General features: G+C 46.0%; 1 protein-coding gene across 3 annotated transcripts in view; it reads right to left on the reverse strand.

Moving 5' to 3' along the window:
* GANC (glucosidase alpha, neutral C) overlaps positions 1 to 19,153 on the reverse strand; it is a 460,990-nt gene that overhangs the window by 293,791 nt on the left and 148,046 nt on the right. For all 3 annotated transcript variants that reach the window (XM_086937212.1, XM_086937211.1, XM_086937213.1), the window contains one exon: positions 6,627 to 6,723. In XM_086937212.1, the coding sequence (XP_086793338.1) occupies positions 6,627 to 6,723 (97 nt within the window). The remainder of the gene's footprint in view (positions 1 to 6,626; positions 6,724 to 19,153) is intronic.

The following is a 19,153-nucleotide window of genomic DNA, read 5'->3' on the forward strand; positions in this document are numbered from 1 at the left end:
GGAAGAGGCAAAAGATTCCAAAGTTTTGGAGTGGCCACAAGGAAGCGCCTGTCTCCCCAGGTGGCCGTTCTTGTACGTGGCACAGGGAGGAGACTGGTGTTGGCCGATCTTAATTGCCTTCTTGGAGTATACAGCTGAAAAGCTTCAGTCAAGAACCTGGGTCCTATGCCATGTACTGCCTTATATGCAATACAGAGGGCCTTGAATTTAATACAGCTCTCGACTCTCAGCCAGTGGAGCTGACGGATGCCAAGAGTGGTGGATTTGCGGCGAGGAATATTTAGGAGGATCCTGGCAGCCGCATTCTGGATAGATTGCAGCTTCGTTATGACACGCTTCTGGGTGTGAAGAAAGAGAGCGTTCCCATAATCAATTTTAGAGAAGACTAAGGTAGAAACCAAAGTCTTCCCAGCTGAGGGAGGGAGATAAGGTAGCAGCTTCCTGATTTTTTTCAAGATAAAGAATGATGACGACACGACCTTGTTAGTGTGGAGGTCAAAAATGCTGTGCACGCGCATTTTAGGTCAATGTGCATTGACCTAAAAGCGCACGGGCACAGCACCAAATCGCCAGTTGGGTAAAGTCTGTTTAAGTGCCTATAGTCTCGCTCTGCTCAATGCACATGCGCATTGAGAGGCGAGACCTAAAAAGGATGAAAGGAGGTGTTAGGAAAGAGAGAGCGGCATTAGCGGAGGGGGTTAAAAAGATAGAGTGAACTGGAAGAGGAAGAGATAGAGAGAGGTGAGATAGAGAAGATGGGAAAATAGAAGCAGTGGAAAAAAGAGAGAGGGGCGGAGAGAGGGGGGACAGGGAAAAGCCAGATTGGAATTGTGAATGAGAGAGAGATAAAGAAAGGGAAAGAGCGAGAGAAATGGTAGAAAAAGGGGGTGAACGAGAGAAAGTATAAGAGAAGGGTAGAGAGGGATAGAAAGAAAAAGAGAGTGTGAAAGAAAGAAAGCAGGAGGAAGAGGGGAAGAAAGGGATAGAGATTGTGTGTGTGTGTGTGTGTGTGTGTGTGTGTGTGAGTGAGAGAGAGAGAGAGAGACTATATTAGGCTTGGAAGATAATTTCCAATTGTTCCGTTTCCAAGGCCCAGACCTGACTCTAAACCACAGACAAGCCAAGGACGCAGCTCTAACTTGTAACCAGTGATCAGTCCCCGCATTGTGCCCAGAGCAGGACATCTGTCTGGGAGCGACCGCAGGAAGGCGTGAGTAGATACAAGGTGAAGGCCAGGAGCCCGGCGAACATACAATTAGATTATTATAAAGTAGGTCACAAAAGTATTCGAGTCTTGGACACAGGAACAGAGAGGGAACACGAGTGGGAACCGGAAACCGGGAGCAGGAGAGGCCCGAGGAAGAACAGGACTGAGGAAGAACAGGGAACAGGGGGAGAGCGGTCTTACGAGCAGGGAAGGAAGAGGCCTTCAGGGCAAGATAATGGGAAAGTCTGATAGCAGAAGGAACAAAAATCAAGAGTAAGCAACAGTTAAAAAAAGAAAGGGAATAAAAGGGCAGGAAAAAAACATTAATGGAAAATGATTCTCTAGCCGAAGCCAAGGCACACACTGTTGCACATCAGCAGCATGTTTGTGGAGCTCCCTACCCCAGGAATTAAAACACCTAGAACCTCCAGGCTTGTCAGCACCATCAGAGAAGAAAAGGTTGATTTCAAGACTGAACCTTGCAGTAGTCCGAGCGGCCCAATCAGTTCCATACATTAACAGGACCCATACCCTCAAGCTTGCAAGAACAAACCAAGTCTTAGTTCAGAGCAAATGCCTTCAAGGCACTCCTGGTCTGACCTGTTCCAGCACTTATTTCAATAAGCCAACAAGCAAGTGCAAGCAAATGCATCAATCAGTACGGGTACACTACAGCGGTGAAGCAAAGGTCCCATAAAAGTCTCTATAGCGCAGGATTACAACACAAAACCAAAAAGAGAACTGTAACAGAACCATAATTAGATCTCGCCAAGAAGTTCACTAATGAAGACCGTCAGTCTCCTCTGGACCATTGCCTTGCACCTGCACAGGTACATGAATGCGGTGCCACCTACGACCTCCCATTGAAGATATATTAGCTGGGTCTTCTTGACGTGCTTTAAGGACAAAGGGCCAGATGTACTGAAGAGGTTGCACTTACAAAACCTGTGATGTGGGCAAACAGGCATGCTCTGTAAGTGCAAAAATTCCAATTTATAGGGTACTAATGGGGCAATATCACAAAACCTTTCAAATCGGAAAGAAAAGGAGGTGGTAAAGATGCATTCCCTCCTGCTAAAAACTAGCAAAATGCATTAATGGTTTGAGCTGACTCCTGCAGTGACAAACCACTGAGAGATGACTGACTGCCAAAAAGAGTCTGCATCCAATTGTAAAGTGGGATCTCTGGGCACCAGAGGAAAGAGATGGCGGCAGATTGCGGAATGCTCCTCTTGATTTGGATTGTGCCAATTTGGTTTTTGTAAGAGAAATGGGTTTACAACAACAGGTCGCAAATGTGAATTCACAGCAGGTCTGTTATATCTTGCAGGCCTCCATCTCTGCCTAGGGAGTTGGTCACAATGATCTGCAGAGTCAACAAGCATTTGCAATGCAATAGGTCTCGCATTAGGAGAGTTTGAGCTATTGGTATTGTAAATGACACATTTTTTATTTATGTTTTGTTTTTGAAAATAGCGAAATTATTAGCTTTGTCATTTACAATGCTGATAGTTATAACTTTTGCAAATGCGACACCTATAGCATTTGTAATGCAATATGTGTTGTATTTACGTGACTTACATGTATTGATATCACAAATAACAATGGCTTTTAATTTTTTTACATAATTAATACTTAAATAAAAGTTATTGTAATTTATTATGGCAATAGCTTAAACTTTTGTAAATAGCCTTTGTGAAGATTACGTTCAGTGTATTTTATTGTGACGAAAATCCAAGAACAGAAGTGAAATATTAACATCTTTTTGTTACATTTGTAATAAAGCTTGAAACATTGAGAGAACATATTTGAACCAGTTGTTGTTGGATGGTTGTACAGATTAATGCTGTGGTGGTGCTGAGTGATGTTGTAATGGCGAACAAGTGATGCTGTGGCGCTCAGTGATGCTGTGGTAGCGCATAGTGATGTTGTGATGCTGTATGCTATGCTATACTTTGATTTGTTATGCTATGCTATGCTGTGTTTTGTTATGCTATGCTATGTTTTGTTATGCTATGCTAAGTTTTGCTATGCTAGGCTTTGTTATGCTAAGCTATGTTTTGTTATGCTATGCTATTTTTTGTTGTTTGGTATGTTATGCTATGTTTTACTATGCTATTATATGTTTTGTTTTGCTATACTATGTTTTGTTGTGTTTTGTTGTGTGAGGGTGAGGGGGTGTGAGGGCATGAGGGTGAGGGGGTGTGAGAGAGTGTGAGGGTGAGTGAGGGTGGGTGAGAGGGTGTGTGAGGGTGAGGGGGTGTGAGTGAGGGGGTGAGGGAGTGTGAGGGTGAGGGAGTGTGAGGGTGAGGGGGTGTGAGGGTGAGGGGGTGTGAGGGTGAGGGTGAGGGGGTGTGAGGGTGAGTGAGGGGGTGTGAGGGTGAGAGGGGTGTGAGGGTGAGGAGGTGTGAGGGTGAGGGGGTGTGAGGGTAAGGGGTGTGAGGGTGAGGGGGTGTGAGGGGGAGGGTGTGAGGGTGAGGGTGTGTGAGGGGGAGGAGGTGTGAGGGTGAGAGGGTGTGTGAGGGTGAGAGGGTGTGTGAGGGTCAGAGGGTGTGTGAGGGTAAGGGTGTGTGAGGGTGGGTGAGGGTGAGGGGGTGTGAGATTGAGGCGGTGTGAAGGTGAGGGGTGGGTGAGGGTGTGAGGGTGAGGGGTGTGAGGGTGAGGGGGTGTTGGGGTGTGAGGGAGGGTGAGGGTGTGTGTGAGGGTGTGTGAGGGTGAGGGGGTGTGAGGGTGGGTGAGGGTGAGAGGGTGTGTGAGGGTGAGAGGGGGTGTGAGGGTGAGAGGGGGTGTGAGAGGGTGAGTGAGGGTGAGGGGGTGTGAGGGTGAAGGACAGCGAGGGTGATGAGGGTGAGGATGTGTGAGGGTGAGGGTGTGTGAGGGTGAGGGTATGTGTGAGGGTGAGGGGTGTGAGGGTGAGGGTGTGAGGGTGGGGGTGTGTGAGGGTGAGGGCGTGTGAGGGTGAGAGGGTGTGTGAGGGGGTGTGTGAGGGTGGGATGTGAGGGTGAGGGGGAGTGAAGGGTGAGGGGGTGTAAGCGTGAGAGGGTGAGAGGGTGTGTGATGGTGAGAGGGTGTGTGAGCGTGAGATGGTGAGTGAGGGTGAGGGTGAGGGTGTGTGAGGGTGTGTGAGGGTGAGGGGGTGTTAGGGTGAGGGGGTGTCAGGGTGAGGGGGGGTGAGAGTGAGGGTGTGTGAAGGAGAGGGGTGTGTGAGGGTGTGAAGGTAAGAGGGTGTGAGTGGGTGAGGGGGGTTGAGGGTGAGGAGGTGTGTGAGGGGGTGAGGGTGGGTGAGAGGGTGAGGGTGAGAGGGTGTGTGAGGTTAGATGGTGGGTGAGAGGGTGAGTGTGGGTGAGGGGGTGTGTGAGAGTGTGTGGGGGTGAGTGGGTGTGAGGGTGAGTGGGTGTGAGGGTGAGGGGGTGTGGGGGTGAGGGTGTGAGGGAGGGTGAGGGGGTTAGTGAGGGTGAGGGGGGTGTAAGGGTATGTGAGGGTGAGGGAGTGTGAGGGTGAGGGGGTGTCAGGGGTGAGGGGAGGTGAGGGGGTGTGAGGTTGAGGGTTGGTGATGTTGGGTGAGAGGGTGGGTGAGAGGGTGTGTGAGGGTGAGAGGGTGGGCAAGGGTGGGTGAGAGGGTGAGTGAGGGTGAGGAGGGGAGTGAGGGTGAGGGGGTATGCGGGTGAGGGGATGTGAGTGTGAGGGTATGTGAGGGTGATGGGGTGTGAGGGTATGTGAGGGTGTGTGAGGGTGGGGGTGTGTGAGTGAGGGTGAGTGAGGGTGAGGGTGTGTGAGGGTGAGAGGGTTGTAAGGGTGAGGGGGTGAGGTTGAGTGAGGGTGTGTGATGGTTTGTGAGGGGGTGAGGGTGAGGATGGGTGAGGGGGTGAGGGTGAGGGTGAGTGAGGGTGTGTGAGTGTGAGTGAGGGTGGATGAGGTTGGGCCACGGTGTCTCTGAAAGCAGTTGTTTTCATTTACTTGGCGTGGGTTCAGGTCCGATAGAATGAAATGATACGGGCTAGGCGCATCCCGCCGTGAAGCCATCGCAAGAGCCGTTTTAAAGTTAACAGGAGAATTTCCCCCATGGTGTTCTCATCTGTCATTCCGCGAGACGTCTGTTCTCCGAGCGCTCACTCCATACATTCCTACACAATCGGGGTTGCAAAATGTTATGTTTCCGTTCACACGGTAAGAGCACGCTGTCAATTAGGCACCTTGTGCTTGCACAACTCTTCCCCGCCCTCCCCAAATTTTTTTCTTGCGTGCTGTGATGTGACACATTGAACTTCCACCTAGCAAAAGCATTGTTGTTGTCAGAGTGACTTTTAACATTTCACAATTCGTGCTCAAATGAAGTTATATTTATTTGTAGCAAGTAGAATTTACAATTTTTTAAAATGAGTGCTACAATATGACGTCACCAAAACTTTTCTTGGTTCTTGAGACCAATTTTCTCACGGACAGTTTTCGCCGCCAATTTCATCAGAAAAGTCTGTACTACTATTTAGGCACATGCATTGTTCCACTTTAAATCAAAACGGTGTGAAATTTACCTTAAAATACTTTTAGACATGTTACAGTCAATGAATGCATTTTGCGTTTCCAGAACCGAATTAAAGTGAAAGTGTCAGTGAAGCGCTCGGCATTGCGCGGAGGGGGCGGGGTGTGTGTGTGTGTCTGTGTGTCTGTGTCTGTGGGCTGGGTTAAAGATGAGAGCTGAGTAAAATTAACGAAAAGAGAGTTATAGTGGAGAAGCCTGTGTTAAGGAGCAGGGACAGTGCACTTTTAGTAAGACGTATTGGAAACCATAGAATGGCAGAGGAAAGGCAGCGCTGGGAGTGGGGCTTGGCAACCATGCCAGCATTCCGATTCACGAGCAGATGGTCCTGTTTATGACCTACGAAGCGTGTTAAGTGGCTGGTGGCAAATGGAATCAGAGTGGCCGCGGTCGTTTTGATGTTCTTGTCTTGTCTTGCTTTGTGGGAGGGGTAGGGGGAGCAAATTCCTGTGCACGGGCATGGCTCACAGGAACTGTACGCGATCCGCAGCTAGGTAGATGCTTTTCGGAACGCTTACTTTAAATCAGGCCTACCATCCCTACGGGATGGAAAAGACGAGACCTAAAAATCATGGATATTATTGGCGTAGGGCTACTGTGAATATTGGCAAACAGTGTTTATGTGCTTCGTTAGGATATTCAGAGCAGTGGAATCAATGCTAGAGCTGCATCACAGACACCACTTAAGCACAGCCTATGTGATCTGACCTGAGTATTACTACATCTGCACATAAAGTCATATACACCATAAGTGACTTTAAAACTGTGTAGTAAAACCCCCTGTACAAAACCATTTTTGACTAGATAAAATTCAGCAACATGCAGGGCGTTCAAACAAATATTTTCCAACAAGGAATTCAAAATTGATGGGTTTTTAAGTACCTGGTGTTTTGAAGCTGAAGTGTTTCTGTGTGCTGGGGTAACCCATACACATGTTCAAATCCATGTAAGGCGAAATCCATACCCACGGAAGTAGGACCTGTGGCAGAGAACATATTACACTAGCAGCACAATAAATGTCTTATGTTACTGGTGTTACGAAAGGCACATTTTCTGCAATTTCTATGAACTCGCAACACTTATTTAAGGCATGTGATGTGAAAATCATATTGGTGAGAGAGCATGACTGTTGAAAAGGAGGAAAAAGCACAAGTAAGAGATTATTTGCTGATCCTGCATAAACTTTCACAATGGTGCTTCACATTTCTGCAGCCTGGTCTGATGCAAGAATCCATTTTTGTACCAGCACTGTCTCAGAAGGACAGGAATGAAAAGGTTGGGTTTCCAGATGCACTAGAACATTAAGCCTGAGACAAAGCAAAGTGAGTTTACTTTACAACGGGGTACACAGTGTTCATGTCACTGGCCTCTAAGAGGAATGGGTAACCTAGAGTCTTGTGAGGAACTGAGCTACCCCAGTTGGAACCATTAGCACCTTCTTCTTTTGTCAGGGAAGTAAAGAGGAAAACTAGAGTGGATTGTACACATGGATTGGTTGATGATATTATATTGAAGATCATCCAACTGATAGCTTGCTCCATTTTAGTACTCCAAATAATATACTTTAAAGTTTGAGATTAACCGATGCAGTGACCCATTTTTGAACTCTCTGTGAGAAATTGAGTTGTTGGTTGAAGGGGTTGGGAGTGATTACCCCTGCTCAAGCAACAGCCACAATCCCTGAGAGGGCGAACCACTAAATTAACCTGTGCTTAGCCCTCAGGTAGATTGCACAAAAGCTGTCAGGCTTAACTTAGAGGCAATGTGTAAAGTATTTATTCAGCACACAAACAGCAATGAAGTGAAAACACAACACAAGAAAAATCCCACACCAATTTAGACAAAGAGTACATTTTAATAAATTGACACCATGCACTAAAAATCCAATAAGCTGAACCAGAGTGTTAAAGTTAAAAGAATGATCCGTAGTCCAGGTAATGTAGTTCAGGATCATAGCTTTATTCTTGAGATCAGATCCATATTCAGACCCATATTATAGACCCCAACAGGAGCAGCACTTCACTGCTCAGCCCTGGACACCAACTGATTATTACTTCCAATCAAACCCTCTGAACATTCCGATGACATCATGTAGGCCAAGCAGTAGAGCAGGGGCAAGCAAAGGGAGGATGCATAAACACTTGCTAGATTACAACACATCCTCACTTCATCAAAATTGCAAAAGAAACATGTGAATTATAATGCGCACATACAATATAATCCACATTAAGTAGATTTGCAAAGACGTATATATGCATAAAGAGAAAATTGCAAAAGTAACATTGAGTTAAAATGCATACATACAACATGACCAACAATAAGTAAATGTGCAGAGATGTATAAAAGCACAAAGAGAAAGTCAAGAAGCTTCAGAAATAAAATAAAGCTTCAACAACATCAATAGTCAACCTTCAAAATCAACAATCTTCAAGTATTCCAAACCCATTTATGAAAGGTTCCACAACACTTGGACACACACAAAGGTCCTATGGTATATCCAGAAAATGTCAGGACTCTCTTAAAACAACCACCCGGGTAAAGGCAGACATTGCCTATGGGGCGACTAACCTATGTCAACCCACAACCAGAACAACCACAGGGGTAAAGACAGACATTGCCTACGGAGCGACAGATTTATGTCAACCCACAACCAGATGACAGAAAGATACTCTCAAAATACCCACAGGGGTAAGGCAGACATTGCCTACGGGGCGACTAACCTATGTCAACCCACAACCAGATGAGAGAACGATACTCTCAAAACAACCACAGAGGTAAAGGCAGACATTGCCTTAGGGGCGACAGATTTATGTCAACCCACAACCAGATGAGAGAACCATACTCTCAAAACAACCACAGGGGTAAAGGCAGACATTGCTTTCGGGGTGACAAACCTGAGTCAACCCACAACCAAGGATAGCGACAGGACAAGGGACAAACCCTCCACATCGGCAGGACTAGGGACATACCCTCTACTGTACATGCTAACAGGACTAGGGATATTGTAAAACAGCGACAGGACTAGGGACACATCACACTCCATCTACTGCACACACTTGCAAGGCTATGAAGACAGCATACTCCCTCCACTACACACACTTGCACAAAAAGGTTTAAAAATGGGTACCTTTGAACCCAGGGCAATTACATTATAAGCATCTTTAAATCCAAAAAACTCCTGCAACTCACGAGCATACTTTAACCTAAGGCATGACAAACAAGGTAACTTTAAATCCCAAAACATGCTGGCAGAAACATATTAAGGCTTCAAACTTCACTCAACAGCCACCGTATCAATCCACAACTGAACAACCACCCCACAGAAATCTTTTACAAAATAATAAGAAAGTCTCTTGCGCTGGTGAGCGACTTCTCACCCGAGAACTTGACACGAAGAAAAAACAATTCTAGCAGCTGCATGTAACTGTCACCTTCATGTTTGCTGTTGCCCAGTAAGCATAATGTAGATAGTGTTTAAAGATCGATGTAATGTTTCTTGACACAATTTGAAACTGCTGGTGTCCACATCTCCATCTTTAGTAATAAACAAGAGAGTACCTGTGATTGCTGTGTCGAGACGAGATGTCCACACTTATTGACACTGAGCAACGTTGCGTTGTTGGCAAAACCAAGTAATCCAGAAACACAATCCTAAAATGGCAGCACACTCTGATGCTGCCGCACCGGATGTCTTCCGGCCTCACGGTGCACCAAAACGTCCTCAACAGCCAAGTCCATGAAGAAAAGAGAAAACTTGAATTCACGACCCTGCATAGAACAAGAAGAAACTTTATTGAGTGGACAATGGTTGGCAGGTTACCGGAGGGCACATTAAGATAGCATGCAAAGAAGAGTGCCTGCAACTGCCAACTCCAAAATGGCAGGACGCACAGGAGACGTATGCCGGGTGTATAACGGCACGCTCCTGCTTCCAAATGCCCTTTTTCAGCCTTGTCGAACGTGAAGTTAGGTGACGTGATGGAAGGCTCAGGAGAAGCTCTGCATGGGACAATTGCAAAGGTGAGATGCACGAGCCCAATTTAAATTTCAAACCAAACCGCAACTGTCAATTTTACTGCCCTTAGAATATGGGAAGACAAAAATTGGACATATAGAAGCACCTTAAAATTCACTTTGCCGATATTGCACAAACTGACTATGCATACACAATAGTTTCTTGTCGATTGATGTTGCCAAATATGCGCTCAAAAGTTATCACAGATCAAATTCCACGTATGTTGAGAAACACCGTCAAAAATATAAAACTCGTGCAGACAACAGCCAGTCCCTTTTACTTGTCATCATTACGATAGGAAAACATGCCGCTTGCCACCTCCGGTCTCTGATCAAAGCCAATGGCAACAGGACAGCGCTCCAAGGCAGTGGTTAAAACCGGCAGCAGGGCAAGGCAGAAAGGCAGCTGGAAATGGTATTCATTCCCACTAACATGTAAAAACCATCCAAAATTCTAATGGTTGGTAAACATTGAGGCGGCAGGCTTGAATCCATAAATAAACGCCATGATAGTCAGCTGGTCAAACGCTCTAGGGAGGGAAAGAAAGTCCAAGGGAAAATGGCACTTATGTGGTAGGGCGACCGTTGATATGGTCACTGGTGGGGCCTTGGGAGTACCAGTTTTCATCAAATCCATAGGTTGTAGTACCCTTATTTGCAGTTCCTTTAGTTTCTTTGGTTTTGAAAGTCCATTCACCTTAGAAGTAGAACGCAGGTTCTTTAAAATCGTCGCCAGTGTTAAAGTTAGAAGAATGATCCGTAGTCCAGGTAATGTAGTTCAGGATCATAGCTTTATTCTTGAGATCAGATTTATATTCAGACCCGCAACATAGACCCCAACAGGAGCAGCACTTCACTGCTCAGCCCTTGACACCAACTGATTCTTACTTCCAATCAAACCCCCTCAACATTCCGATGACATCATGTAGGCCAAGCAGTAGAGCTGGGGCAAGCATAGGGAGGATGCATAAACACTTGCTAGATTACAACACAGAGTTATGAATTTTGAAAGTATTAGGTAAAGTCTAGTGCTGAAAAGATCAAAGCGATAACCACAGACATCTAGTCACGTGAGAAAGGGTCAAATTCGAAAAATATGGTCGCTCGTGATGGAGCGCAGTTTGGATACAAATAGTGGATTGGGCCCAGTCGGTGCTTACCTTCGGACTTAGAAGACATTTTGAAGAAAATGTACTGTGACAGTAAAGTTCAGTGGGGCAAGGCTGCAGGCGGTGTCCGAGGAGGGAATGTCATTGTCGAGAGCCGCTGGACGAAGTTGTGGTGAAGATTTACATGTTTGCACTTAGAGCCTAATTTAGATCTTGCGAGAATGTGGCAGGACAAGTGGGTGTATTCATAATAAATCAGAAAAATTCTTGTAGTATAGACATCTGGTGTTTATTTAGCAAAATCAAAGTTCAAAGGTCAGGGGTGATTCTTAGTATAACAGAATCACTAAGACGTGTTTTGCCCCTTATTGGCTTGCAAGCCTGGGGCTTTTTCAAGGTGTTTGTAGCGATTTCCTGGCGCATTAGGAAACATCATCTCTGTCGTCCTGAGAAAAGCGCAATCTGTAGGAAAAAATGTACAAAACTACATGTCCCAGCATCCTTAGGGTTGACATCAGTGAAGGAAGAAGGCGGTGCATTCTTAAGGGCCGCCCAGAGAACAGGAAAGTGCTTGTCAATTTTCCCTCGAGGTGTTGGAATGGCGGATGGTGCTCCCCGCCGGAGTTCAGCTTGAAGAAAGAAGAAAAGCTGTATTTCAGTGTATGAATTCATCGAACTTTGTTTCCTGAAGGACTGCGGAAAAGACTCAGTGGAAGCCTCACGAGGATAATTATCTTGTGTGAATATTTATTCACTTTGAAAAAGCCCCCGAGTAGCAGCTGTACTTTAAACGCATAGGCGAGTTTAAAAGGACATGCAAGATATCAGTGAAAGTGTTTATTTTAGAGAGGCGCCTGAAGCAAAGACGCCTTCTGTTCTAAAGCTTTCCTAGTGACAAGTTCTGAGCAGAAAAAGGAAAGACTGTTTTTCCCCGTGGCTGGCCTTTTTGTTTATCTTCATCAGACTGTACCTGATAAAGACAAGTTTGTGTCAGAAAAAAGCTTCAGCAAAGCCGAGATTTGCTTAGTGTGGTATGAAGAAATACCATTAAAGAAGAAAAAAGTGCTGTTAGCTTCATGCGCAGATTAAGGACTGTTAATGGTTGGAAATCATTAGAAGGGTTATGTTTCTGAAGGGATTGGATTCCGTGGACTCATTCTGCTCCTGAATACTTATATAAAGCAGAGAGTGTTATTACAGAGACAGCCTGTGGGCTCAGGGTGAGTAGGGAGATGAGCATTGAAAATATGTCAGTCTAGTTATTCTCTATGCATTATTGACACACATTCTTTGTCGTCCTCCTGTAGTGTGCACATCTTTGGGGTCTGCACTGACGGCTGGCCAGGACCACGAGTGATACACCGAAGCCACAGCTACTTTATTATTTTTTCCCTTTCCCTTTTTTCCCTGGGGGCACGGATTCACACAGAGGTATTTATCTAGCCTCTGTGGGGGTTCGTGTTTCAGGGGACTAGGGGGGCTAACATCACACATCGTCTCCGCTTGGCGCCTGGAAGAGGTTAGTGGCTATTTTACTATTCTTGAGCTACAGCCAATCCTGATAGATTGACAAGCCCAAGTATATATAGCCAGCCTGGACAATGGAGGTCGAGACAGTGTTGACCTCTGTGGTGGAAAGCCTAGCGGCCTTACAGCTGGAGGTAAATGCTTCCAGATCAGAGAATCAGGCCTTGTATAAAGAAGTAGGCATTCTCCGTAGGGAGGTAGCAGGACTTTCTCGAGTAAGCACTGGGGGGGTACCCTATATAAAGCCTGCTACGTTGCCTCCTCCAGTATCCGCGATGCACCCTGCTCCACAAGGTGCAGAAGGGGGTGGGTTTTTTGTAACACCGCCAGTAACATCTTCTCCCACTGACCCTGCTCAGACGGTACATGTAATTCAAAACATGGGAATACCATTGGCTCCTCCTGAACGGTTCTTTGGGGATGCACGTAAATTTGAAACCTTCCTGAATCAGTGTAGGTTACATTACTTATGCAAACCCGGGGTGTTCCAGGATGACTCTGCCAAGACTGCCTTTATGATGTCCTACATGGGAGGGAATGCAGCAAGTTGGACGATTCCCTTACTAGAAAGAAACGATCCAGTGCTGCATAGTTTTCCTAATTTTTGTTTGGAGCTTCGAAAACTTTTCGATAGGAAATCCCATATGTTGACTTTAGACAGGGAATTGATTACCCTAAGGCATGGAACACAAGACCTTCTAACGTATATTACCACCTTTAATAGGTTAGTGGTTGAAACCGAATGGCCTCCTGCAAAAAGGATTTCCTTGGTCTATCAAGGGTTAAGGGGAGAATTGAAGGACGTCCTGTCTCAAGTAGTCCAACTTCCCAACACCTGCGAAGAGTTGATAGATCTAACTGTTCAGTTGGATCATCGTCTCTTAGAACGAAAAGGGGACAGAAATAGAGGGGATGGTCGATACTTTTTTCCCCGAGTTAAAAGCTCTGCTGAGGAACATCCTAAGGTAACTGAAGGTGTTGAACCTATGCAAATAGGAGGTATTCGTGGTCCCCTTTCATCGGAAGAAAGAGACAAAAGACGAAGACTGAAACAGTGCATGTATTGTGGAAAAGGGGGACACTTTATTAAGGATTGTAGAGCCCGTAATGCAGTACCTGGAAAATCCTTTGTTCCCCGTGCCCAAGCCAGTATCCAAGCACGTGAGCCGGCGGAAAACTGACGAACCCAAATCAGGAAGAGATCTCTGCCTTGGGTTCCCACTCTTCAACGATCTCACCAGTACTTGCTAATACATTGCATCCAGCTGTGGCCCATATGAACTTGAAGGTTAAGCTCTGGATTACTTCTCACGATTCCTTGAATATCGATGCCTTGTTGGATTCCGGGGCGACTGGTAATTATATCGACCAAGAATATGCTATGAAGATCGGGATCGTTTGCATAAAGAAGGAAAAGCCTGAGTTGGTCAAGGCGGTTGATGGAACTGTGTTGTCTTCAGGTCCTGTGTCATATCATACTCGTTCTCTTTTGATGCAGACTAGTATAAACCACCAAGAATATATTCAGTTTGATGTTATTGATGCCCCTCAATTTCGACTCATCCTGGGCATGCCTTGGTTGACGCTTCATGATCCTCAGGTCAGCTGGGCAGCTCGTACCATTACATTGTCCTCGGAATATTGCAAAGAGCATTGTATTCAAGACTCGTTTAGTACCAGCTCCACTGGTGTAAATCCTTCTGTATGTCTGGCTTCATCCTGTTCTCTGGAGCGGTATTGTTGTGCTACCATCCTTCCTGAGGAGTACAGCGAATATGCTCCTGTGTTCGATAAACAAAAGGCTACTCATTTGCCTCCGCATCGGGTATATGACTGCCGGATAGAATTGGAGGCCGGGGCTGACATTCCGTGCAGCAGGGTTTATGCTCTGACAGAAAAGGAAACGGAGTATTTGAAGAACTATATTGAGGAAAACCTTTCTACAGGTTTTATTCGGCATTCGACATCACCAGCTTCCTCGCCCATGTTCTTCATTCCAAAGAAGGATTGTGCAGAATTGAGACCCTGCATCGATTATAGAGCCATCAATCGTGTAACCATAAAGAACCGGTATCCTCTCCCCTTAATCCCAGTGCTCATGGATCAACTGAAGGGAGCCCGATATTTTACCAAGCTTGACCTTCGAGGAGCCTACCATCTGGTACGGGTTAAAAGAGGGGATGAGTGGAAAACGGCGTTTCGGACCAAGTTTGGGCTGTTCGAATATAGGGTGATGCCCTTTGGGCTGTGCAACGCCCCCGCCGCTTTTCAATATTTTATGGACGAGGTGCTACGGGGATGTCTGGAAACCTTCTGCGTCGTATATATCGATGACATTTTGGTTTATTCATCAACCCTGGCAGAACATGTAAAACATGTCAAAATCGTGCTTGGAAGATTGCAGCAATACACGCTATATGCTAAACTTGAGAAGTGCTAATTTCATGCGCAGGAGGTGTCATTCCTTGGCTATGTGATTAACGCCCAAGGCTTCCAGATGGATAGTAGTAAAGTCGAAGCCATAACAGAGTGGAGTACCCCCCAGAATGTCAAAGCGGTACAGAGCTTCCTCGGTTTTTCTAATTACTATCGAAGGTTCATCAAGGATTTTTCAAAAATCATTCATCCCATCTCTTGTCTTTTGCGGAAGAATGTTCCTTTTGTCTGGAGTGAGGAGGCAGACAAGTCGTTCAGGTATCTTAAAGAACGTTTCACACAGGCACCCATTCTCCGTCATCCTGATTCCCAACTCCCCTTTATACTGGAAACCGATGCATCCCAATATGCAGTTGGAGGGGTTCTGTCACAACGCCATCCTGTGTCAGGTCAATTACATCCGGTTGCTTTTTTCTCAAAGAAACTCACTCCTTGTGAGGTTAATTATTCTGTTTCCGACAAGGAACTCTTGGCCATAAAGAGGGCCTGTGAGGAATGGCGTCACTACCTCTTGGGTGCTGTACATACCGTTGAAATATATACTGACCACAGGAACCTGTTGTTTTTAAAAACCGCCAAGGCCCTGACTCCCCGGCAATTAAGGTGGACCTTGTTTTTTTCTGATTTTGACATTGTTATTAAGTACAAACCAGGTCCACAAAATGGGAAGGCGGATGCTCTATCTCGTATTGGTGAAACAGGAGAACTGAGAGAGATCGAAGACTTGGAATCTCCCTTGATACTCACGGAGGTGGAAGAGCCTGCACGGTCAGTTGCCTTGTTATCTTCTCATGAATTCCTGGAAGACGTACGAGTTGCTGTAGCAGAGATGGATGTACTTGAATGGATACAGAAGGATCCTGAACATCGTTCAGAAAAAGACAACCTTGCATATCATCACACTGCCATTTACGTGCCGACTGATCCTCTTCGGCAACAAGTATTGGCTTGGATCCACGATTCCCCCTTGGGTGGACATCTAGGAATCTATAAAACTATTGCCAGTTTGGAGCGTTCTTTTTGGTGGCCCCAACTCCGTGAAGATGTTCGGCTGTATATTAAGAGCTGCGCTGTATGCGTGCAAGGAAAATCTCTCCACGTAAAACCTGTTGGACTCCTTCAACCTCTCTCTATCCCTCCTCAACCTTGGCACACAGTGTCCATGGACTTTATAGTTGAAATGCCACCCTGTGATGGAAAAACAGTGATCCTCGTTGTGGTTGACCATTTGACAAAAATGGGGCATTTCATACCCTTGGCTGGCTTACCGACTTCAGCGGAACTGGCGGCTGTATTCCTCCAACACATAGTGAGAGCTCATGGTATTCCTAGTGTACTGATTACGGATCGGGGATCGCAGTTCACGTCTCGGTTTTGGAGGGCTCTTTGCAAGATCTTGGACATTGATGCCCGTCTGTCCTCCAGCTACCACCCTCAGACAGATGGAAAGACGGAACGCCTGAACCAGACACTGGAACAGTACCTCAGGTGTTTTACTCAGCAGAACGGATTGGAGTGGACTACGTTGATATGGATGGCTGAATTTGCCTACAATAATGCCCAACATTCCACATTGGGTTGCTCCCCTTTTTTCTGTTTACACGGCTACCACCCCAACTCACTACCCTTTGATATGCCTGTTCGTTCCCCTGTGCCTAGCATACATGAACATCACGCACACCTAAGGGCAGTACTGATTGCAGCCAAGCGTAGTTTAGCTGCCGCACAGTTCTCTCAAAAACAATTTGCTGATAGACACAGAACAGAGGAACCTAACTACAGGGTGGGGGATAAGGTTTGGCTCTCCACAAAAAATCTCCATATCAAAGGGGTATCTAAACTAAAACCTAAATATGTGGGTCCCTATAGTATAGTGGAGGTCATTAACTCTGTGGCAATGAAGCTTTCCCTTCCGGCGTCTTGGCAAATTCATCCTGTGTTTCATGTTTCTCTTCTCCAACCTTGTCTTCCTGGTATGAGACTACAGGAGAAACCTCTTCCAATTGAAGTGGATGGTGAGGAGGAATATGAGGTTCAGTCCATCCTTGATTCCCGTATGTTGAGAGGTAGAGTCCAGTATCTGGTGGAATGGAAGGGATATGGGCCTGAGGAGAGGACGTGGGAACCTGTGAATAACCTGCATTGTCCTGATCTAGTGGACAACTTTCATGCTTTGCATCCAGGCAAACCAGGTCGACCGCCGGGACGGCAGTCCTCGAGAGGGGGTTCTGTAGCGATTTCCTGGCGCATTAGGAAACATCATCTCTGTCGTCCTGAGAAAAGCGCAATCTGTAGGAAAAAATGTACAAAACTACATGTCCCAGCATCCTTAGGGTTGACATTAGTGAAGGAAGAAGGCGGTGCATTCTTAAGGGCCGCCCAGAGAACAGGAAAGTGCTTGTCAATTTTCCCTCGAGGTGTTGGAATGGCGGATGGTGCTCCCCGCCGGAGTTCAGCTTGAAGAAAGAAGAAAAGCTGTATTTCAGTGTATGAATTCATCGAACTTTGTTTCCTGAAGGACTGCGGAAAAGACTCTGTTTTTGGTCAAGTATTCTTGTCAGTGGAAGCCTCACGAGGATAATTATCTTGTGTGAATATTTATTCACTTTGAAAAAGCCCCCGAGTAGCAGCTGTACTTTAAACGCATAGGCGAGTTTAAAAGGACATGCAAGATATCAGTGAAAGTGTTTATTTTAGAGAGGCGCCTGAAGCAAAGACGCCTTCTGTTCTAAAGCTTTCCTAGTGACAAGTTCTGTGCAGAAAAAGGAAAGACTGTTTTTCCCCGTGGCTGGCCTTTTTGTTTATCTTCATCAGACTGTACCTGATAAAGACAAGTTCGTGTCAGAAAAAAGCTTCAGCAAAGCCGAGATTTGCTTAGTGTGGTATGAAGAAATACCATTAAAGAAGAAAAAAGTGCTGTTAGCTTCATGCGCAGATTAAGGACTGTTAATGGTTGGAAATCATTAGAAGGGTTATGTTTCTGAAGGGATTGGATTCCGTGGACTCATTCTGCTCCTGAATACTTATATAAAGCAGAGAGTGTTATTACAGAGACAGCCTGTGGGCTCAGGGTGAGTAGGGAGATGAGCATTGAAAATATGTCAGTCTAGTTATTCTCTATGCATTATTGACACACATTCTTTGTCGTCCTCCTGTAGTGTGCACATCTTTGGGGTCTGCACTGACGGCTGGCCAGGACCACGAGTGATACACCGAAGCCACAGCTACTTTATTTTTTTTTCCCTTTCCCTTTTTTCCCTGGGGGCACGGATTCACGCAGAGGTATTTATCTAGCCTCTGTGGGGGTTCGTGTTTCAGGGGACTAGGGGGGCTAACATCACACATCGTCTCCGCTTGGCGCCTGGAAGAGGTTAGTGGCTATTTTACTATTCTTGAGCTACAGCCAATCCTGATAGTGTTATCCCGTGGTTAGTCCACAGAGCGAGTAAGAATATGGTTCGAGATGCTGTATTCAAGTGAATGATAGTTCTTGTTCAGTCGTATCGAAAAATATAGTAGGAGCGAAGGCAAGTAGCAGGGAGGGCCGTCTCCGCCAATTGGCATGGGCCTACTGGCGAGGCACCTAGGGCAGATAGATGAGCAGGTTGCCCCTGTCTTCAATCAGTTCTCAAAAACGGCTTTCAGGCAAAACATTTTTAAGAACCAAGTTTTGGATTTTGGCTATCAGGGCTCCTTTAGCACCACTGCAAAGTGACCAAGACAAGAGTGGCACCATTTGGAGTGTTAGGACTCACTCAGGATGGGTCCAGGTGTGGGTTTCAGATGGAGGAAGCCTTTTCTGTCCCTGAGGCTCTGAACTGGAGGCCACCAAACTAGCCATGGTAGTCACTCTCGAAGTCCGGGGTGAAGGTGATGATACAGGGCTCAAGCAGCAGGACAGGCCTCTAAGGATTCAAGGCAAGCTCCCAGCAGCAAATCAGTCCTGTGGAGTACACAGCAGGAGGCAGTCCTCTTAGAATCCTTCTGCAGGTCCAGAAAGTGAACTGAAGAGTTGCATCTGAGAGTCCAATATTTATACCTGGTGAATGAAGGCAGGGCTCAGCCTATGCAGTTGTGAGTGGGGCTGTGTCCAGCTCCGCCCCCTCATCCTGCCAGTTGATGGCTCATCCAGGAACACCTAATCCCTCTATTGTGTGGCTGTCTGGGAGGAATAAACAAAGTCTAAATGCCAACTACACCCAGTCATGTGATCCAGAAGCAAGCTGCAGACACCAAATAGTTAAGATCAGGAAAATGCCAACTTCCTAAAAGTGATATTTTCAAAATTTCAACTTACGATCTAACTTTACCATTAAAGAGGAT

Source organism: Lissotriton vulgaris, chromosome 9 (genome assembly GCF_964263255.1).
Source record: "Lissotriton vulgaris chromosome 9, aLisVul1.2, whole genome shotgun sequence".
In the NCBI taxonomy this organism is placed as follows: domain Eukaryota; kingdom Metazoa; phylum Chordata; class Amphibia; order Caudata; family Salamandridae; genus Lissotriton; species Lissotriton vulgaris.